This window comes from Pleurodeles waltl, chromosome 8, assembly GCF_031143425.1.
Source record: "Pleurodeles waltl isolate 20211129_DDA chromosome 8, aPleWal1.hap1.20221129, whole genome shotgun sequence".
Taxonomy (NCBI): domain Eukaryota; kingdom Metazoa; phylum Chordata; class Amphibia; order Caudata; family Salamandridae; genus Pleurodeles; species Pleurodeles waltl.
Window position 1 is genome coordinate 321,184,934 of NC_090447.1, and position 22,851 is coordinate 321,207,784.

Below are 22,851 nucleotides of genomic sequence, written 5' to 3' on the forward strand. Positions count from 1 at the left end.
CTGAAGGCGAGATGGTCCTGGGTAGTTCTTAGGTGTGTGGGGAGGGAGTTCCATGCTTTGGCTGCCAGGTAGGAGAATGATTTTCCTCCGGCGGTGGTTCTGCGGATCCGTGGGATGGTGACGAGGGCGAGGCTGGCTGAGCGGAGCTGACGGGTGGGCGTGTAGAACGAGAGGCGGCTGTTGAGGTATTCGGGGCCCATGTCGTGGAGTGCTTTGTGTGCGCGCGTGGGTGAGGAGCCTGAAGGTGATCCTCTTGTTGATGGGGAGCCAGTGCAGGTGTTAGAGGTGGGCGGATATGTGGCTGTGGCGAGGGATGTCGAGGATGAGGCGTGTGGAGGCATTCTGTATGTGTTGTAGTCGTTTCCTAAGCTTGGTGGTGGTTCTTGCATATAGGGTGTTTCCGTAGTCCAGTCGGCTTGTGACGAGGGCATGGGAAACTGTCTTTCTGGTTTCGGCGGGGATCCACCGGAAGATCTTCCAGAGCATGCGTAGGGTGTTGAAACTGATGACAAGACGGCGTTGACTTGCTTGGTCATCGTGAGGCGGGAGTCCAGGATGAACCCGAGGTTGCGTGCGTGATCCGAGGGGGTTGGTGCGGGGCCCAGCGCCGTGGGCCACCAGGAGTCGTCCCAGGCGGATGGGGATTGTCCGAGGATGAGGACCTCCGTCTTGTCTGAGTTCAGTTTTAGGCGGCTGAGCTTCAGCCATTCCGTGACGTCTTTCATTCCTTCCTGTAGGTTGGTTTTGGCGGTGGCTGGGTCTTTGGTGAGGGAGAGTATCAGCTCGGTGTCGTCGGCATAGGAGATGATGTTGATGTTGTATTTGCGTGCGATGGCGGCAAGGGGTCTCATGTAGATATTGAAGAGGGTAGGGCTGAGTGAGGATCCTTGGGGTACGCCGCAGATGATCTCGGTGGGTTCTGAGCGGAAGGGAGGGAGGTGGACTCTCTGGGTTCTGTCGGAGAGGAACAAGATGACCCTGTCCAGGGCCTTTCCTAGGATTCCAGTGGTGCAGAGGTGGGTTATTAGGATGCGATGGCACACGGTATCGAAGGCTGCCGAGAGGTCCAGGAGACTGAGGGCGGTTGTTTCTCTGTTGTCCATCAGGGTCATGATGTAGTCGGTGACTGCGATGAGGGCGGTTTCTGTGCTGTGGTTGGTTGAAATCCAGACTGGGATGGGTCGAGCTAGTTGTTAGCCTCGAGGAAAGCGGCCAGCTGCTTATTGACGGTCTTCTCTATGACCTTGGCCGGGAAGGGAAGAAGAGAGATGGGGCGGAAGTTCTTCAGGTCATTGGGGTCTGCCGTGGGTTTTTTCATCAGGGCGTTGATTTCTGCGTGCTTCCAACTCTTGGGGAAGGTGGCTGATGCGAACGAGCTCTTGATGATGATCCGGAGATGGGGTGCAATAATGGTGTCAGCTTTGTTGAAGATGTGATGGGGGCAAGGGTCCGAGGGGGAGCCGGAGTGGATGGTGTTCATGATGCTTCTGGTCTCTTCTGAGCTGATAGGGGTCCAGGAGCTGAAGGTAGTGGTGGGGGCTGCTGGTTCGGTGGTAGGAGGCGGGATCTGGGGTCCGAAGCTGTTGTGTAGATCTGCGATCTTTCGGTGGAAGAACGTGGCGAGGGAGTTGCAGAGCTCTTGTGACGGTGTGATGTCGTTGGAGCTGGCGCTGGGGTTGGAGAGCTCTTTGACGATGTTGAAGAGTTCCTTGCTGTTGTGGTTGTTGTTGTCTAGTCGCTCTTTGAATGATGTCCTTTTGGTGGAGCGGATCAGCTGGTGGTGTTCCCGGGTGGCGATCTTGAGGGCTGTCATGTTTTCTGTGGTTCGTTCGTTGCGCCAGGTTTTTTCTAGGGTTCGGCAGGATTTCTTAGATTCTTTGAGGGCGTCCGTGAACCATGGGGTTTTCCTGTTGCTGGTCCCGCTTGGGGGGTTCTTAAGTGGTGCGAGGTTGTCGGCACAGTTGGTGATCCACTGTGTGAGGTTGTGGGCTGCGTTGTTGACGTCAGTGATGTTGGCTGGTGGGTTCTGTCTCAGTGTTGAGAGGAGCTGGTCTGTGGTGATTTTGCTCCAGCATCTGTGGGGGATTTGTTGTGTGCGATGGTAGTGAGTCTCCTGTTTGAAGGTGAAGTGGATGCATCTGTGGTCGGTCCAGTGTAGTCCAGAGGAGTAGCTGAAGGAGATGTGGTTGCTGGTGGAGAAGATGGGGTCGAGTGTGTGGCCGGCGATGTGGGTGGGGGTGCTCACCCGTTGCTTGAGTCCGAGGTTGTCGAGCAGGGTGGTGGTGTTGTTGTCGTTGTTTTTCTCCAGGTGGAAGTTCAGGTCCCTAAGGAGGATGTATTCTGGTGAGGCTAGGGCGTGCGGGATGATGAAGTTTGCGATGGTTTCGCTGAATTGCGCGCGTGGGCACGGGGGGTCTGTAGATGAGTGTTCTTCTGAGGGTGGTCTTGGGGTTGATGTGAATCTGGAAGTGCACGTGTTCGGCGGAGAGGGGTGTGTCTTCGGTGGTGGTCGTGATGTTGATGGTGTTCCTGTAGATGATGACGATTCCTCCTCCGGTTTGGTTGACGCAGTCCTTCCGGGTGATCTTGTAGCCTTCGGGGATGGCTGTGGCGATGTCTGGGGCAGAGTAAGCGTTCATCCAGGTTTCTGTGATGAAGGCGACGTCTGGTGCTGTTGTGTCCAGGAGGTCCCATAGTTCGATGGCGTGCTTGTGGACGGAGCGTGTGTTGAGGAGGATGCACTTGAGGTGGTTGTTGTTGTTGTTGCTGCGAGAGCCGGTGGGTGGTCTGCAGGTTCGGAGGCATGTGTATTTGCAGGCTTGACAGGTGAAGGGTCCATGGGTTCGCTTTGGGGTGGCTTGGTAGCAGGTGGCTGTTCGTCCGGTGTTGAGGGAGGTGAAGTCGTATCTCAGTCGGGTGCTTTGTGTGCTATGGGGGCCAGGGGTTCTGGCGCTGGGCGCGGTCCAGGCGTGGACGGGCGCAGACGGGCTTGCCTTTGGCGCGCCAGTGGCACGGCCGCCATAAGAGGGCAGGAGGGGTCAGCTGGGAGGTGGGAGGGACGGACACCGAATGGGAGCAGGGGGGCGGGCCGCACGGGAGGCAGCGGCAGGAAGAGAAAACGGGGCTAGAGCAGGCAAGCAGAGCAGAAAAACGGGGCTGGAGCGGGCAAGCAGAGCAGAAAAACGGGGCTGGAGCGGGCAAGCAGAGCAGAAAAACGGGGCTGGAGCGGGCAAGCAGAGCAGAAAAACGGGGCTGGAGCGGGCAAGCAGAGCAGAAAAACGGGGCTGAAGCGGGCAAGCAGAGCAGAAAAACGGGGCTGGAGCGGGCAAGCAGAGCAGAAAAACGGGGCTGGAGCGGACAAGCAAAGCAGAAAAACAGGGCTGGAGTGAGCAAGCAGAGCAGAAAAACGGGGCTGGAGCGAGCAGAGCAGGCAGAGCTGCAGCGGTAGGGAAGCGCCATCCCCAAGGGTCAAGGGTCGCTGTCTCTGCCGCGCTGCGGCCGCCATAAGAGGGGAGGAGGGGTCAGCTGGGAGGCGGGAGGGAGGGACAGCGAATGGGAGCAGGGGGACAGGGCCGCACGGGAGGCAGCGGCCGGAAGAGAAAACGGGGCTGGTGCGGGCAAGCAGAGCAGAAAAACGGGGCTGGTGCGGGCAAGCAAAGCAGAAAAACGGGGCTGGAGCGAGCGAGCAGAAAAACGGGGCTGGAGCGAGCGAGCAGAGCAGAAAAACGGGGCTGGAGCGGGCAAGCAGAGCAGAAAAACGGGGCTGGAGCGGGCAAGCAGAGCAGAAAAACGGGTCTGGAGCGGGCAAGCAGAGCAGAAAAACGGGTCTGGAGCGGGCAAGCAGAGCAGAAAAACGGGTCTGGAGCCGGCAAGCAGAGCAGAAAAACGGGTCTGGAGCCGGCAAGCAGAGCAGAAAAACGGGGCTGGAGCAAGCAGATCAGAAAAACGGGGCTGGAGCGGGCAAGCAGAGCAGAAAAACGGGGCTGGAGCGGGCAAGCAGAGCAGAAAAACGGGGCTGGAGCGGGCAAGCAGAGCAGAAAAACGGGGCTGGAGCGGGCAAGCAGAGCAGAAAAACGGGGCTGGAGCGGGCAAGCAGAGCAGAAAAACTAGGCTGGAGCGGGCAAGCAGAGCAGAAAAACGGGGCTGGAGCCGGCAAGCAGAGCAGAAAAACGGGGCTGGAGTGAGCAAGCAGAGCAGAAAAACGGGGCTGGAGCGAGCAGAGCAGGCGGAGCTGCAGCGGTAGGGAAGCGCCATACCCAAGGGTCAAGGGTCGCTGTCTCTGCCGCGCTGCGGTCGCCATAAGAGGGGAGGAGGGGTCAGCTGGGAGGCGGGAGGGAGGGACAGCGAATGGGAGCAGGGGGACGGGGCCGCACGGGAGGCAGCGGCCGGAAGATAAAACAGGGCTAGAGCGGGCAAGCAGAGCAGAAAAACGGGGCTGGTGCGGGCAAGCAAAGCAGAAAAACGGGGCTGGAGCGAGCAAGCAGAGCAGAAAAGCGGGGCTGGAGCGAGCGAGCAGAAAAACGGGGCTGGAGCGAGCAAGCAGAGCAGAAAAACGGGGCTGGAGCGGGCAAGCAGAGCAGAAAAACGGGGCTGGAGCCGGCAAGCAGAGCAGAAAAACAGGGCTGGAGCGAGCGGAGCTGCAGCGGTGGGGAAGCGACCTACCCAAGGGTCAAGGGTCGCTGTCTCCGCCGCGCAGCGGCCGCCATAAGAGGGGAGGAGGGGTCAGGCGGGAGGGAGGGACAGCGAATGGGAGCAGGGGGGCGGGGCTGCACGGGAGGCAGCGACGGGAAGAGAAAACTGGACTAGAGCGGGCTAGCAGAGCAGAAAAACGGGGCTGGAGTGGGCAAGCAAAGCAGAAAAACAGGGCTGGAGCGAGCAAGCAGAGCAGAAAAACGGGGCTGGAGCGAGCAGAGCAGGCGGAGCTGCAGCGGTGGAGAAGCGACCTACCCAACCATTCCTTTAGTTGACATTTGCAAAGCAGCTGCTTGGTCCACACCACATACATTCGCAAAGCATAATTGGGTAGATATACAAGCATGTCAGCAAGCCGATGTAGGCAGAATGTACTAAGAACACTTTCAGACAACTGTAACTCCCTCAAGCTAGCCACCGCTTTCCTGGAGGGACTGCTTTGCACTCTATGCAGAGCATGTTTATCTACAGCCACAGATGCCAACAAATGGAAGATGTTACTTACCCAGTAGACATCTGTTTGTGGCATGTAGTTCTGTAGACTTGCATGCGCCCTCCCTCCTCCCCAGATACCTGGGGCTGTTCGATTTACCTTATATTTATGCATATGTAGATACCTTCCCAGGGACATCACTTCCTCTATAGTCTCTCTCACCCACCTGCATGAAAACAATCTAACAAAGGACTCTATGCCCAAGCGCAGTATCAACGAGAAGGAGGAGTCACTCGAGCCTGTGACTCTGAAATGCTTCTTCGAAGGAAAACAACTTGTAACACTCCAAACCCAACACCAGATGGCAGGAGTATTCAAAGCATGTCAATCAACGGCACTGCATGCTACGGACAGATGTCTACTGGGTAACATTTACCTTTCCTTTTAGTGTCCTTTGTCCCTAACTGTCTGATCAGGTTACCTCATCTGTAATGGAGCAGCTGCCTGCCAGATTACAATTACTAAATGTTAGAAAGATTGACCCATTCCTCCTTTGTGACACTTCAAAATCATTACTAAACACCCTTCTCAAAAGTAAAGCGAACTCTTATCATAGACTGTTAGGCTTGTGCTGTACTCTCTCTGAAGACACATGGCAGGATGGCTATCTGCCAAAGCACAGGCTTCAATGTATGCTCCTGCCACTTGTCTTCAGATCTCTACTAGGAACTGTGCTTCGTAACTTTCCAAGTTCATTTCTCCTCATATCCCATTGTGAAGCCTCTGCTGTGCATATTTTAATGTCCTCACTGTGCTAATATGATTCCATGTGCCTCCTTGACATTCTTATTTGTTCTTTGTTAAAACTGTACCATGTTCATAGAATGGTCTCCCTAAGCAGTCGCCTAACTTCCATTCTTCAAATGGGCTTTGAAGCATACACTTCAAGGAACCTGAAAAACTGCTGTATTGTTCCTGCGTTTGCATTTTATATTATGTAACTCATATATGCTAAATGTCATGTTTGTTTTTTATCCTGTCTCTTCCTCAATTTTTCATTGTCCAATACTGTTCTTATGCTTTTACCTTGCAGTATTTACCATTCTTAAGTATCATTTTTAATCAATGTACAGTACATTTCGTAAAGGGGTTAAAAAAAAAAAAAAACAGCAACACATGTAACCCAACCTGGTGACCTCTGAATCATTGCTTGAGTGGGTGGATCTTTTTTAAGGGGTAGCTTGTTAAAGAAATGTCCCAAGACCAATTTCCTGTAGATTTGGCTGTCTAACTGATGAGCTCGGGATTCCTTGCTGGTGGTCTCAAAACAATGCTGTCCTTGCAATGTGTGAAGCAGTACCTGTTACCTCCACAAATGAGCAACTTTGTACATCATAACTTAAGGATCTTTTGAGCTCACAATGGATTATAAAATTATTAATTTGAACTGTCATTTTATAAAGTTGTCTCTGTATGAAGTTCTTGCTGTCATCCCATCGTTCTCCGCTTGGTAATCGGTCTCAAAAGAATTGGGAACTGACAAGAGAAGGAAAAGTAAGCATAAGCAGTACCTTTAGAACCCTTAGATACTACACTGTTTCATTGCTGTTTACACCATACTCTCACAACTCAAATAGAACCATTTTTGAATTCCCCAAATTACCTTAGTTGTCCATATTGGGCTGTGACTGGTTAATCTCACGGTTTCTCTCTTTGCTCATACTTAAACTGGAAGGTCGTGTTTTAATTGCTGCTATAAGGAGGCAAAGGTTTGGCATTGGAAGACATCCTTATGGGGTGAAAAGGTGAGTATATTATCCTGTAATTACAATCCATGGTTCCAGATGTAACTAAGTCAAATGTTGTTGTTGAAAATATACATATCCAGCCTGGCTCTAACTTTTTAATTGACCTTTTTTTAATACAGGCTCTGGCTGTATTGTTCTCAAACTTCGTTATTATAACTACAGCAATTCTCTTCAGAATAGTGCTCAAGTAAGTGCAATGCCTCATAAAGGACTTTTCGTGTTACACAGTAATTTTCCATTATGTCACGGATACTAGCTTCAGGTTTTGTTAAAAGAAATTTGTCAGCACTTGAATCCATAAACGACTGTAAGTATGTTAATGCATCAGGTCACAAGAGTTTGGGTAAGACTGTTCAGCAGGGACTCTAACTTGACCATTGAGGCCAGGAAGCAAGTGTTTTAGAATAGCAACATATAACAAATGACTTTACAGAGCTGTTGAAGATGACTAGCCTATTATAGTGCACTAGAGATATCCTTTCTTTACCTGTAGACCCTCTTTGATCCTGTTTAGAGCTTCCAGTTCATTAGAATTGCACATAGATGTGATTAGATAAGTGGTGCTGCAGTATTTTAAGCAACTGAAAAATAAATAGAATTATTAGATAAGTTTCATTAGTTGTGGTTCATATGTGTGTCCAGAAGCCTTACATTAGCATCTGTACTAAAATTGCTTCTTCGCAGCTGCAAAGTCAGCTTTTTGCTGACCTGTCATCATGGTAAAAGGATAATCTAGATCTGGTGGAGTGGGGACCTTGAAATAAATATTGGGTTGGCGGCGTAATCTTGCCAACTCATCAAATCGGCAGTTCTCACTTGTTACTGGGCCAGGCTGACAGACCTTGGACATAAGGGAGAATTAATCAGGAGCTGCAAGTCAAATCAGCTAGTAATCGCAGTTTCAATCTTTTGGAAGTCAATGATGAGACTTGGTGTGAGTTTCAAAGTTTTTTAAAGTCTCAAGTACTTAAAGTTTTTATTAGCAGATTCAATCAAGGCCATCATAAATGAGCAATAGCCTTTAAGCCCATTCCATAAAGGAATAATCACTATTCTAAGATGGGGGAAATGAGAGAAAAGCATTAGAACCCATAAAGCGCTCTAAATCGAGAGGTGAAATCATGAAGCATTTAGCATCAAATCTCATAGTAATCATGGCAGACCTTCTCATAAAGAAACTCATTAGAATCTCAGAGCAGCATAGATTCAGTCAGGAAAAATGAAACGATCTCTTAGAATGATATCTTAGAAGAATCTACAGAGGGCTCTGCAGAGGGCCTGGAAAGGGTCTGCAAAGAGTGTCCCAAAGAGTGAAACTCTCTCTACTTGGAACATACACTTTTATATAAAATATCCTATCAGCATTTGGAACACGTTATTTCCATCTTCAGTCAACTCTTCCAATCGGCTTGCGGTGTCTTCATGGGAACAGGAAAGCATCCGTCATCTGAGCAGTCCAAAGAAGATAGCTCACAGATATTAACATTCAACTGAAACATCTTGTAGAAGTCAGAGTTCCCACCATTTTTCTGCGATAATAAAAGTACAGTTCATGGTTAGGCCTCTGCATCACACCATTGGCTCTTGGGTTTCTCACGCATTCTAGCTATTGTAGCCTATCTAGCCTCGCCTACACCTTCGAAGTCAGACCTTTTCTGCTACCATCCATTCCAACACATCTCTTTTCCATCCATCTACACTGGGCCCCATTTGTCCTAGCCATGCAATGGCTACTCTTCACTTTGCTAATAACCGTGTTAAGTGAATAAATTTGTGTATCACCTACCTACCCTTGCATGGCCTAATATCCCCTAGTAAGCATAGTAGTGGTTCTTGTGGTACATTAATACCACTGTTTCCTGACAGATGCAGCAGCACTGTGCTCCAGAACGTTGCAACTAGTGGGCAACACCATGTCAAGTGTAGCAAAGAAGCATGTTCAGGGATGTGGAATTCCTATAGCCCAACGCCCAGGACATATTGTTTGGGGTCAAGGGCAACAAGTTTTCATCTTTTTGTCGTCCTTTGGACAAGTGGGCCGGGCCCCCTGCAGCATAAACCCTTTGGCTGCCAGTTTACAGGGAAGGAAACTGTCTGCAGTTGAGATAATGTGTGTCCATATTAATGTTCGAACTTGTATTTATGGTTTATTAATGAAAAGACTTTAGAATTAGGATGAGTGCTCTAAGTAAACGTTTGAAGGTTGCACTGCCTACTGATTTCAGTTAAAAAAAAAAAAAAAAGTGTTCACGTTCGAACAGTTTAACAATATGAGGCTAAGTATAATGCTCCCAGAATGCTCTCGGATTAGATGCAAATATTTGCAGAAACTTGCAAGCAAGAGTGAGAATTATTTGCTTTCAAAATAACATGTTCAGAAAAAAAATGCAAGTAGGGGAAGAAAAACGTTTTGCTACTGTGGAAATTTTAGATACTATTTATTTGAAGCATGATTGAGTAAAATGTGTTGATGCATGCTAGTATTTACAAAAAATATTCATAGTGGAAAATCAATGTAACTATTTTCAACAAGATTATGGGAAACATGAAAATAAACAAACACTGGCAAAGCCAACTGATCCGACATTTGTTGTGAGTCTTTTGGTTTCGTCAACTTGTGTCATGTTTTGACATGGCTTTTGTAACACTTTATTGTTATGGGAGCTGCGAGGCCCTCACCATTGTAACAAACACTGTCAAAAAGAAGAAAAAAAAAAAAGTTTTTCGGTCTCAAAAAGCACACCATGCCAACAGTGGCATAATAAAGGCCCCCTGCGGTGCGGGGAGAGGGTGGCTGGGCTCCAGGGGTCTCCTCAGCACAGCACCTGGCTTGAGTGAGTCCGGAGGGAGAACCCCCTCCATGCTCTTTGCAGAGGGGCAGCTCTAGTTTTGTTACACCACTGAAGTTCCTGGCACTGAACAGAATTACTTTGTGTGCCAATATGCTGATAGAGAAATAAAAGTTTAATAAAAACAACATTTCTTGGTTAATGCCAGATCTAATTAGGGACCCAATTCTTGAAGAAAGTCACAGAAGTGCACCCATGGTATTGTCTTTGAATTAATGACTTTCATGAATTGACAAGAATTTTCAGAAGTGGACCAGGTTAATCGTACTCCTAGAAAATAGCAGCAGAAGTGCATATGCATATGCATGTGTAGATTAGCTCATGCGAAAATCTATTGAGAATTTACAAGTTCACTTTTCCTCCCAAAACTTTTTCCCACCCCTGGAAGAACTTCTACTTCTGCTCTTGTCAAGAGTAAATTTCCAACCTTTCTCCGTATGGGAAAAGATTAGAGAAGAGCTGGTGAAAAACCTTGAAACCTGCAAGTTAGTAGGTTTGCATACTCAAAGGCATTGCAGCCCTGGAACTATTGCTTACTGCTTCCTCCCGTCTCAGTATGTAGATATGCAGAAAGGTGGCAAAATAAGGAAATTTCTATAGTAGGGCTTTTAATTGCTAGTATTCAAGCCCTATTCTAGTATTAGACTCGTCATAATCCGAGAGGCTATTGGAGCTCTTACACATGAGATTTCTGCTATAATTTGTTGCTGCAAGACACATGGCACTAAAGGGACAAGAAGATTATTTTTTTTACAGGACAAGTAGATTTAAGAATCAACCTGTCCCATGGACAAGTAGATATTTTATTTAATTTCACACCCCTGATGTTGTTCTGGGCAGCGGTGACAACCACCTCTCCCAATAGTCTATTCTGTGTAGGAGCACTAGAGCAATGTATGTACGGTGGAGTTAGTTAAAATGCACAAGTTTAAACCATGCATTGGAGGATACCATGCGTACCAATTCACATACTCACTGCCAGTGTTTGTCCGCAGTAGGTGCCCCTAATTGCTCTGCCCATGCAGTCCCGGATGGAAATTGTGATTTAGGTTTGTCCATCAACATGTGTCCTGTTTAGGTGAGAGATCAGGTGTTGTGTCCCTCCTATTTCCAGTAAAGCCCTGAACATATGTGATGGGGGGGGGGCACCGGGTACATGGGCGACAGTTCACGAGCCATGTCAGTTATAATAGGATGAGTTAAGTGACCTCCTTCCCCTGTAAATGTTTCCTGTGCTGCTTCATAACTAATAAACATCACATTGGGGTATAAATCGCCCAAGGTCTCACAGTTCCCTTCACGCCATGGGGTGACATTGACAGTGGCAGTCAGGTGTTGCAAGGCAGTTAGGTCCCAGAAGTTAAATTCCCTGGCAGATGGTGGCCCTTCCCAGTACCACTTTCACCACCCATTCCCATAGTGATGCTCTATGTTTACTAAGATATGAAACCTTAGATGAATCTCGTCCACCATATTGATATAGTTATGGTAGTGTTGTGGTTCGTGTTCCATCTGTTAAGAGTCTTCTCCCAGTTCTCGCTTTCAGCATGCCAGTGAGCCACGTGCTGTAGCTGAGATGCAAGATAATATAGCTTCATATTTGAAACTGCTAGGCCGCCCTCCATCTTGGGTAGATGCAAGTGTTCTCTAGTGTAGGAAGTTGGCTCTGTATGCACTATTTCAAAGTAAGGAATAGTATGCACAGAGTCCAAGGGTTCCCCTTAGAGGTAAGATAGTGGCAAAAAGAGATAATACTAATGCTCTATTTTGTGGTAGTTTGGTCGAGCAGTAGGCTTATCAAAGGAGTAGTGTTAAGCATTTGTTGTACATACACACAGGCAATAAATGAGGAACACACACTCAGAGACAAATCCAGCCAATAGGTTTTGTTATAGAAAAATATATTTTCTTAGTTTATTTTAAGAACCACAGGTTCAAATTCTACATGTAATATCTCCTTTGAAAGGTATTGCAGGTAAGTACTTTAGGAACTTTGAATAATTACAGTAGCATATATACTTTTCATATAAAACACAAATAGCTGTTTTAAAAGTGGACACAGTGCAATTTTCACAGTTCCTGGGGAAGGTAAGTTATTGTTAGTTTTATCAGGTTAGTAAGTCACTTACAGGTTTCAGTTTTTGGTCCAAGGTAGCCCACCGTTGGGGGTTCAGAGCAACCCCAAAGTTACCACACCAGCAGCTCAGGGCCGGTCAGGTGCAGAGGTCAAAGAGGTGCCCAAAACACATAGGCTTCAATGGAGAGAAGGGGGTGCCCCGGTTCCAGTCTGCCAGCAGGTAAGTACCCGCGTCTTCGGAGGGCAGACCAGGGGGGTTTTGTAGGGCACCGGGGGGGACACAAGTCAGCACAAAAAGTACACCCTCAGCAGCGCGGGGGCGGCCGGGTGCAGTGTGCAAACACACGTCGGGTTTTCAATGAGAGACCAAGGGATCTCTTCAGCGGTGCAGGCAGGCAAGGGGGGGGGCTCCTCTGGGTAGCCACCACCTGGGCAAGGGAGAGGGCCTCCTGGGGGTCACTCCTGCACAGGAGTTCCGTTCCTTTAGGTGCTGGGGGCTGCGGGTGCAGGGTCTTTTCCAGCCGTCGGGAAATGGAGTTCAGGCAGTCGCGGTCAGGGGGAGCCTCGGGATTCCCTCTGCAGGCGTCGCTGTGGGGGCTCAGGGGGGACAACTTTGGTTACTCACGGTCTCGGAGTCGCCGGAGGGTCCTCCCTGAGGTGTTGGTTCTCCATCCAGTAGAGTCGGGGTCGCCGGGTGCAGTGTTGCAAGTCTCACGCTTCTTGCGGGGAGTTGCAGGGGTCTTTAAGTCTGCTCCTTGAAACAAAACTGCAGTTCTTTTGGAGCAGTGCCGCTGTCCTCTGGAGTTTCTTGTCTTTCTTGAAGCAGGGCAGTCCTCAGAGGATTCAGAGGTCGCTGGTCCCTTGGAAAGCGTCGCTGGAGCAGGGTTTTTTGGAAGGCAGGAGACAGGCCGGTAGGACTGGGGCCAAAGCAGTTGGTGTCTTCTGTTCTTCCTCTGCAGGGGTTTTTCAGCTCAGCAGTCTTCTTCTTCTTGTAGTTTCAGGAATCTAAATTCTTAGGTTCAGGGGAGCCCTTAAATACTAAATTTAAGGGCGTGTTTAGGTCTGGGGGGTTAGTAGCCAATGGCTACTAGCCCTGAGGGTGGGTACACCCTCTTTGTGCCTCCTCCCAAGGGGAGGGGGTCACATCCCTAATCCTATTGGGGAATCCTCCATCTGCAAGATGGAGGATTTCTAAAAGTTAGTCACTTCAGCTCAGGACACCTTAGGGGCTGTCCTGACTGGCCAGTGACTCCTCCTTGTTGTTCTCATTATTTTCTCCGGCCTTGCCGCCAAAAGTGGGGGCTGTGGCCGGAGGGGGCGGGCAACTCCACTAGCTGGAGTGTCCTGCGGTGCTGGAACAAAGGGGTGAGCCATTGAGGCTCACCGCCAGGTGTTACAGCTCCTGCCTGGGGGAGGTGTTAGCATCTCCACCCAGTGCAGGCTTTGTTACTGGCCTCAGAGTGACAAAGTCACTCTCCCCATGGGGCCAGCAACATGTCTCGGTTGTGGCAGGCTGCTGGAACCAGTGAGCCTACACAGATAGTCGGTTAAGGTTTCAGGGGGCACCTCTAAGGTGCCCTCTGGGGTGTATTTTACAATAAAATGTACACTGGCATCCGTGTGCATTTATTGTGCTGAGAAGTTTGATACCAAACTTCCCAGTTTTCAGTGTAGCCATTATGGTGCTGTGGAGTCCGTGTTTGACAGACTCACAGACCATATACTCTTATGGCTACCCTGTACTTACAATGTCTAAGGTTTGGCTTAGACACTGTAGGGGCACAGTGCTCATGCACTGGTGCCCTCACCTATGGTATAGTGCACCCTGCCTTAGGGCTGTAAGGCCTACTAGAGGGGTGACTTATCTATACTGCATAGGCAGTGTGAGGTTGGCATGGCACCCTGAGGGGAGTGCCATGTCGACTTACTCGTTTTGTTCTCACCAGCACACACAAGCGGTAAGCAGTGTGTCTGTGCTGAGTGAGGGGTCCCCAGGGTGGCATAAGATATGCTGCAGCCCTTAGAGACCTTCCCTGGCATCAGGGCCCTTGGTACCAGGGGTACCAGTTACAAGGGACTTACCTGGATGCCAGGGTGTGCCAATTGTGGAATCAAAAGTACAGGTTAGAGAAAGAACACTGGTGCTGGGGCCTGGTTAGCAGGCCTCAGCACACTTTCAATTCAAAACATAGCATCAGCAAAGGCAAAAAGTCAGGGGGTAACCATGCCAAGGAGGCATTCCCCCCCCCCCCAAACGAAAGAGGATGAGACTAACCTTTCCCAAGAGAGTCTTCATTTTCTAAGTGGAAGAACCTGGAAAGGCCATCTGCAGTGGCATGGGCAATCCCAGGTCTGTGTTCCACTATAAAGTCCATTCCCTGTAGGGAGATGGACCACCTCAACAGTTTTGGATTTTCACCTTCCATTTGCATCAGCCATCTGAGAGGTCTGTGGTCAGTCTGAACTAGGAAGTGAGTACCAAAGAGGTATGGTCTCAGCTTCTTCAGGGACCAAACCACAGCAAAGGCCTCCCTCTCAATGGCACTCCAACGCTGCTCCCTGGGGAGTAACCTCCTGCTAATGAAAGCAACAGGCTGGTCAAGGCCATCATCATTTGTTTGGGACAAAACTGCCCCTATCCCATGTTCAGAGGCATCTGTCTGCACAATGAACTGTTTGGAGTAATCTGGAGCTTTTGGAACTGGTGCTGTGCACATAGCTTGTTTCAGGGTGTCAAAGGCCTGTTGGCATTCTACAGTCCAGTTTACTTTCTTGGGCATTGTCTTGGAGGTGAGTTCTGTGAGGGCTGTCACAATGGATCCATATCCCTTCACAAACCTCCTATAGTACCCAGTCAAGCCAAGGAATGCCCTGACTTCAGTCTGGGTTTTTGGAGCTGCCCAGTCCAGAATAGTCTGGATCTTAGGCTGGAGTGGCTGAACTTGGCCTCCACCTACAAGGTGTCCCAAGTAAACCACAGTTCCCTGCCCTATCTGGCATTTGGATGCCTTGATAGAGAGGCCTGCAGATTGCAGAGCCTTCAAAACCTTCTTCAGGTGGACCAGGTGATCCTGCCAGTTGGAGCTAAAGACAGCAATATCGTCAAGATAAGCTGCACTGAAGGACTCCAAGCCAGCAAGGACTTGATTCACCAACCTTTGGAAGGTGGCAGGGGCATTCTTTAAACCAAAGGGCATAACAGTGAACTGATAATGCCCATCAGGTGTGGAGAATGCTGTCTTTTCTTTTGCTCCAGGGGCCATTTTGATTTGCCAGTACCCTGCTGTTAAGTCAAAGGTACTTAAGAATTTGGCAGCCCCTAATTTATCAATCAGCTCATCAGCCCTAGGAATGGGATGGGCATCTGTCTTGGTGACAGAGTTAAGTCCTCTGTAGTCCACACAAAACCTCATCTCTCTCTTTCCATCTTTGGTGTGAGGTTTGGGGACTAAGACCACTGGGCTAGCCCAGGGGCTGTCAGAGTACTCAATTACTCCCAATTCCAGCATCTTGTGGACTTCCACCTTGATGCTTTCCTTAACTTGATCAGACTGTCTGAATATTTTGTTTTTGACAGGCATGCTGTCTCCTGTGTCCACATCATGGGTACACAGGTGTGTCTGACCAGGGGTTAGGGAAAAGAGCTCAGCAAACTGTTGCAGGACCTTCCTACAGTCAGCTTGCTGTTGGCCAGAGAGGGTGTCTGAATAGATCACTCTATCTACTGAGCCATCATTAGGGTCTGATGACAGAAGATCAGGGAGAGGCTCACTCTCAGCTTCCTGATCCTCATCTGTTACCATTAACAGATTTACATCAGCCCTGTCATGGAAGAGCTTAAGGCGGTTCACATGGATCACCCTCTTGGGGCTCCTGCTTGTGCCCAGGTCTACCAGGTAGGTGACCTGACTCTTCCTCTCTAGCACTGGGTAAGGGCCACTCCATTTGTCCTGAAGTGCCCTGGGAGCCACAGGCTCCAAAACCCAGACTTTCTGCCCTGGTTGAAATTCAACCAGTGCAGCCTTTTGGTCATACCAACACTTCTGGAGCTGTTGGCTGGCCTCAAGGTTTTTGCTTGCCTTTTCCATGTACTCTGCCATCCTTGAGCGAAGGCCAAGTACATAGTCCACTATGTCTTGTTTAGGCTCATGAAGAGGTCTCTCCCAGCCTTCTTTCACAAGAGATAGTGGTCCCCTTACAGGGTGGCCAAACAGAAGTTCAAAGGGTGAGAACCCTACTCCCTTCTGAGGCACCTCTCTGTAAGCGAAAAGCAGACATGGCAAGAGGACATCCCATCTCCTTTTGAGTTTTTCTGGGAGCCCCATGATCATGCCCTTTAATGTCTTGTTGAATCTCTCAACAAGGCCATTAGTTTGTGGATGATAGGGTGTAGTGAATTTATAAGTCACTCCACACATTCCACATGTGTTTTAGGTATGCTGACATGAAGTTGGTACCTCTGTCAGCCACCACCTCCTTAGGGAAGCCCACTCTGGTAAAGATACCAATGAGGGCCTTGGCTACTGCAGGGGCAGTAGTCGACCTAAGGGGAATAGCTTCAGGATACCTAGTAGCATGATCCACTACTACTAGGATGTACATATTTCCTGAGGCTGTGGGAGGTTCCAGTGGACCCACTATGTCCACACCCACTCTTTCATAGGGGACCCCCACCACTGGAAGTGGAATGAGGGGGGGCCTTTGGATGTCCACCTGTCTTACCACTGGCTTGACAGGTGGGACAGGAGGTGCAAAACTCCTTAACCTTCTGGGACATGTTGGGCCAGTAGAAGTGGTTGACTAACCTCTCCCACGTCTTGGTTTGTCCCAAATGCCCAGCAAGGGGAATATCATGGGCTAAGGTCAGAATAAACTCTCTGAACCCCTGAGGCACTACCACTCTCCTAGTGGCACCAGGTTTGGGATCTCTTGCCTCAGTGTACAGGAGTCCATATTCCCAATAGACCCTATGTGTTCCATTTTTCTTGCCTTTGGACTCTTCAGCAGCTTGCTGCCTAAGGCCTTCAAGAGAGGGACAGGTTTCTTGTCCCTTACACAACTCTTCCCTTGAGGGTCCCCCTGGGCCCAAGAGCTCAACCTGATAAGGTTCCAGCTCCATAGGCTCAGTTCCCTCAGAGGGCAGAACTTCTTCCTGAGAAGAGAGGCTCTCTTTTTCTTGTTGTGTTGCAGCTGGTTTCCCAGCTGACTTTCCTTTTCTCTTGGTAGGCTGGGCCTTTCTTCCAGACTCCAGCTCTACTTTTTCACCCTGTTCCTTGCACTGTGCCCTTGTCTTGACACACACCAGTTCAGGGATACCCAGCATGGCTGCATGGGTTTTCAGTTCTACCTCAGCCCATGCTGAGGACTCCAGGTCATTTCCAAGCAAACAGTCTACTGGGATATTTGAGGAGACACCACCTGTTTCAGGCCATTGACCCCTCCCCACTCTAAAGTTACCATTGCCATGGGATGTACTTTAGTTTGATTGTCAGCATTGGTGACTGGATAAGTTTGTCCAGTCAGGTATTGGCCAGGGGAAACCAGTTTCTCTGTCACCATAGTGACACTGGCACCTGTATCCCTCAGGCCCTCTACACTTGTCCCATTAATTAAGAGCTGCTGCCTGTATTTTTGCATGTTAGGGGGCCAGTGTGGCTAAATCCACCCCACCCTCAGAGACTAATGTAGCTTCAGTGTGACACCTGATTTGCTCTGGGCACACTGTTGATCCCACTTGGAGACTGGCCATTCCAGTTTTAGCTGGAGTGGAGTTAGAGGTGGTATCTTTCTTGGGACAGGCCTTGTCTCCAGTTTGGTGTCCAGACTGACTACAGCTACGACACCAGGCCTTTTTGGGATCAAAGTTTTTACCCTTGTACCCAGGATTGTTTTGTGAAGAGGCTCTGAGCCCACCCTCCTGTGCAGGTTTTTGGGGGCCTGTAGAAGACTCTTTACTATTTTTGGCTGTCTCACCACCCTTCCCCTGGGGGAGGTTTTGTGACCCCTTTCTTTTGGTCACCCCCTGTGGAAGTTTTGGACACCCTAGTCTTGACCCAATGGTCCGCCTTCTTTCCCAATTCTTGGGGAGAAATTGGTCCTAGGTCTACCAGATGCTGATGCAGTTTATCATTGAAACAATTACTTAATAGGTGTTCTTTCACAAATAAATTGTACAGCCCATCATAATTACTTACACCACTGCCTTGAATCCAACCATCTAGTGTTTTTACTGAGTAGTCTACAAAGTCAACCCAGGTCTGGCTCGAGGATTTTTGAGCCCCCCTGAATCTAATCCTATACTCCTCAGTGGAGAATCCAAAGCCCTCAATCAGGGTACCCTTCATGAGGTCATAAGATTCTGCATCTTTTCCAGAGTGTGAGGAGTCTATCCCTACACTTTCCTGTGAATATTTCCCAAAGGAGAGCACCCCAGTGAGATTTGTTCACTTTTCTGGTTACACAAGCCCTCTCAAAAGCTGTGAACCATTTGGTGATGTCATCACCATCTTCATATTTAGTTACAATCCCTTTAGGGATTTTCAACATGTCAGGAGAATCTCTGACCCTATTTATGTTGCTGCCACCATTGATGGGTCCTAGGCCCATCTCTTGTCTTTCCCTTTCTATGGCTAGGATCTGTCTTTCCAAAGCCAATATTTTGGCCATCCTGGCTAACTGGATGTCCTCTTCACTGGAGTTATCCTCAGTGATTTCAGAGAGGTTGGTCCCTCCTGTGAGGGAGCCAGCATCTCTGACTATTATGCTTGGAGTCAGGGCTTGAGAGGCCCTGTCTTCCCTAGATAGGACTGGTAGGGGGGAATCACCCTCCAAGTCACTATCATCATCCTCTGTGTTGCCATCCTCAGAGGGGTTGGCTCTTTCAAACTCTGCCAAAAGCTCCTGGAGCTGTAGTTTGGAAGGTCTGGGGCCCATTACTATTTTCTTTAGTTTACAGAGTGACCTTAGCTCCCTCATCTTAAGATGGAGGTAAGGTGTGGTGTTGAGTTCCACCACATTCATCTCTGCACTAGACATTATGCTTCTAAAAGTTGGAATACTTTTTAAGAATCTAAAACTAGTTCTAGAATCTAATTCAAACTTTTACCAAACTTTTAAACTCTAAAAGAAATGCTAAACAGGATCTAACACAAGGCCCTAGCAGGTCTTTTAAGAATTTAGAAAAATAGCTCAAATTGCAAAAATCAATTTCTAATGACAATTTTTGGAATTTGTCGTGTGATCAGGTATTGGCTGAGTAGTCCAGCAAATGCAAAGTCTTGTACCCCACCGCTGATCCACCAATGTAGGAAGTTGGCTCTGTATGCACTATTTCAAAGTAAGGAATAGTATGCACAGAGTCCAAGGGTTCCCCTTAGAGGTAAGATAGTGGCAAAAAGAGATAATACTAATGCTCTATTTTGTGGTAGTGTGGTCGAGCAGTAGGCTTATCAAAGGAGTAGTGTTAAGCATTTGTTGTACATACACACAGGCAATAAATGAGGAACACACACTCAGAGACAAATCCAGCCAATAGGTTTTGTTATAGAAAAATATATTTTCTTAGTTTATTTTAAGAACCACAGGTTCAAATTCTACATGTAATATCTCCTTTGAAAGGTATTGCAGGTAAGTACTTTAGGAACTTTGAATAATTACAGTAGCATATATACTTTTCATATAAAACACAAATAGCTGTTTTAAAAGTGGACACAGTGCAATTTTCACAGTTCCTGGGGGAGGTAAGTTATTGTTAGTTTTATCAGGTAAGTAAGTCACTTACAGGTTTCAGTTTTTGGTCCAAGGTAGCCCACCGTTGGGGGTTCAGAGCAACCCCAAAGTTACCACACCAGAAGCTCAGGGCCGGTCAGGTGCAGAGATCAAAGAGGTGCCCAAAACACATAGGCTTCAATGGAGAGAAGGGGGTGCCCCGGTTCCAGTCTGCCAGCAGGTAAGTACCCGCGTCTTCGGAGGGCAGACCAGGGGGGTTTTGTAGGGCACCGGGGGGGACACAAGTCAGCACAAAAAGTACACCCTCAGCAGCGCAGGGGCGGCCGGGTGCAGTGTGCAAACACTCGTCGGGTTTTCAATGGTTTTCAATGAGAGACCAAAGGATCTCTTCAGCGGTGCAGGCAGGCAAGGGGGGGGGCTCCTCGGGGTAGCCACCACCTGGGCAAGGGAGAGGGCCTCCTGGGGGTCACTCCTGCACAGGAGTTCCGTTCCTTTAGGTGCTGGGGGCTGCGGGTGCAGGGTCTTTTCCAGCCGTCGGGAAATGGAGTTCAGGCAGTCGCGGTCAGGGGGAGCCTCGGGATTCCCTCTGCAGGCGTCGCTGTGGGGGCTCAGGGGGACAACTTTGGTTACTCACGGTCTCGGAGTCGCCGGAGGGTCCTCCCTGAGGTGTTGGTTCTCCACCAGTCGAGTCGGGGTCGCCGGGTGCAGTGTTGCAAGTCTCACGCTTCTTGCGGGGAGTTGCAGGGGTCTTTAAGTCTGCTCCTTGAAACAAAGTAGCAGTTCTTTTGGAGCAGTGCCGCTGTCCTCTGGAGTTTCTTGTCTTTCTTGAAGCAGGGCAGTCCTCAGAGGATTCAGAGGTCGCTGGTCCCTTGGAAAGCGTCGCTGGAGCAGGGTTTTTTGGAAGGCAGGAGACAGGCCGGTAGGACTGGGGCCAAAGCAGTTGGTGTCTTCTGTTCTTCCTCTGCAGGGGTTTTTCAGCTCAGCAGACTTCTTCTTCTTGTAGTTTCAGGAATCTAAATTCTTAGGTTCAGGGGAGCCCTTAAATACTAAATTTAAGGGCGTGTTTAGGTCTGGGGGGTTAGTAGCCAATGGCTACTAGCCCTGAGGGTGGGTACACCCTCTTTGTGCCTCCTCCCAAGGGGAGGGGGTCACATCCCTAATCCTATTGGGGAATCCTCCATCTGCAAGATGGAGGATTTCTAAAAGTTAGTCACTTCAGCTCAGGACACCTTAGGGGCTGTCCTGACTGGCCAGTGACTCCTCCTTGTTGTTCTCATTATTTTCTCCGGCCTTGCCGCCAAAAGTGGGGGCCGTGGCCGGAGGGGGCGGGCAACTCCACTAGCTGGAGTGTCCTGCGGTGCTGGAACAAAGGGGTGAGCCTTTGAGGCTCACCGCCAGGTGTTACAGCTCCTGCCTGGGGGAGGTGTTAGCATCTCCACCCAGTGCAGGCTTTGTTACTGGCCTCAGAGTGACAAAGGCACTCTCCCCATGGGGCCAGCAACATGTCTCGGTTGTGGCAGGCTGCTGGAACCAGTCAGCCTACACAGATAGTCAGTTAAGGTTTCAGGGGGCACCTCTAAGGTGCCCTCTGGGGTGTATTTTACAATAAAATGTACACTAGCATCAGTGTGCATTTATTGTGCTGAGAAGTTTGATACCAAACTTCCCAGTTTTCAGTGTAGCCATTATGGTGCTGTGGAGTCCGTGTTTGACAGACTCCCAGACCATATACTCTTATGGCTACCCTGCACTTACAATGTCTAAGGTTTGGCTTAGACACTGTAGGGGCACAGTGCTCATGCACTGGTGCCCTCACCTATGGTATAGTGCACCCTGCCTTAGGGCTGTAAGGCCTACTAGAGGGGTGACTTATCTATACTGCATAGGCAGTGTGAGGTTGGCATGGCACCCTGAGGGGAGTGCCATGTCGACTTACTCGTTTTGTTCTCACCAGCACACACAAGCTGGTAAGCAGTGTGTCTGTGCTGAGTGAGGGGTCCCCAGGGTGGCATAAGATATGCTGCAGCCCTTAGAGACCTTCCCTGGCATCAGGGCCCTTGGTACCAGGGGTACCAGTTACAAGGGACTTACCTGGATGCCAGGGTGTGCCAATTGTGGATTCAAAAGTACAGGTTAGGGAAAGAACACTGGTGCTGGGGCCTGGTTAGCAGGCCTCCGCACACTTTCAATTCAAAACATAGCATCAGCAAAGGCAAAAAGTCAGGGGGTAACCATGCCAAGGAGGCATTTCCTTACATCTAGTTACTCTATTTCTTCCTCCGCCCTGATGAGCTTCATAAGCAGGGAGTGCAGTTGTCTCAAAGTCGCCTGCAGTAGAGTGTTGAAGGCATGTTGTGGATTATAAAGGCATTGGGGCAGGAAGACCATTTTTGCAACTGCGACAAGCTCAATCATGGGCGACGGTAGGAAGGTCCAGAATTGCACTGATGCACCAAGGCCCTCTGGTATTCCATCAATATTATAGTGTTTGTTTCCATGGAGTAGAAGCCACTACCAATTCTAGGTATCTGAACTGTTCAATCCCATCTCAACTGCATCAGAGGTAGGGCAACTGCATCCTTTCTCGCCAGTCCCCCCTACAGAAACACCAGTGATTTTTGTGTATAGATCCTCAGTCCTGTGAGGTCCCCAAATGTATCAAGGTGCCTCAGTAGCAATGGTAGTAAATCCTGAGGGCTGTAAGTTAAAATAGTGTGTTGTCGAAGTAAAGTGATACCAAGTGTGTCATCTCTCCCACCCACATACCCCATGCTGCCATTTTCTGGCTAATTTGAATCTCCAGAGGTACTAATGATATTACAAAGAGAAGTGGGGAGAGCGGACAGTGCTGTCTCATCCCTATACCCACTCCTCACATTGCAGGGCATAAGCGGCCAAGGCTGTCTTTAGCCGTCTGCTCTGAGTATAATAGTCTTATTGATGATCTATACTGTTGACCAAATCCCATTGCTTGTAATAGCACCATTAAGTATTGCCAGTCTCCGTGTCGAAAGCCTGGCCTATGTTGATCGACATCACTACCAGTTCCTCCTCTGCCCCTCTACTTAGTGCGTTACATGGATCAGTTTCTTTAGATTTGTAGCGGCGTTCTGTCCCAGTATGAACACGCACTGGTCAGAATGTATCAATTGGGTGATAACTGGCCATAGTCGGAGCGCAGGAACCTTGCACAGCACTTTCATGTCCATATTTATCAATGTAAGTGGTTGATAGGAGAAAGGGTCCAATGGCTTAGATCCCTGT

General features: G+C 49.2%; 1 protein-coding gene across 6 annotated transcripts in view; it reads left to right on the forward strand.

The window, feature by feature from the left end:
* SLC35A5 (solute carrier family 35 member A5) overlaps positions 1-22,851 on the forward strand; it is a 142,875-nt gene that overhangs the window by 71,465 nt on the left and 48,559 nt on the right. For all 6 annotated transcript variants that reach the window (XM_069204173.1, XM_069204177.1, XM_069204172.1 and 3 more), the window contains one exon: positions 7,053-7,120. In XM_069204173.1, coding sequence (XP_069060274.1) covers positions 7,053-7,120 — 68 coding nt within the window. The remainder of the gene's footprint in view (positions 1-7,052; positions 7,121-22,851) is intronic.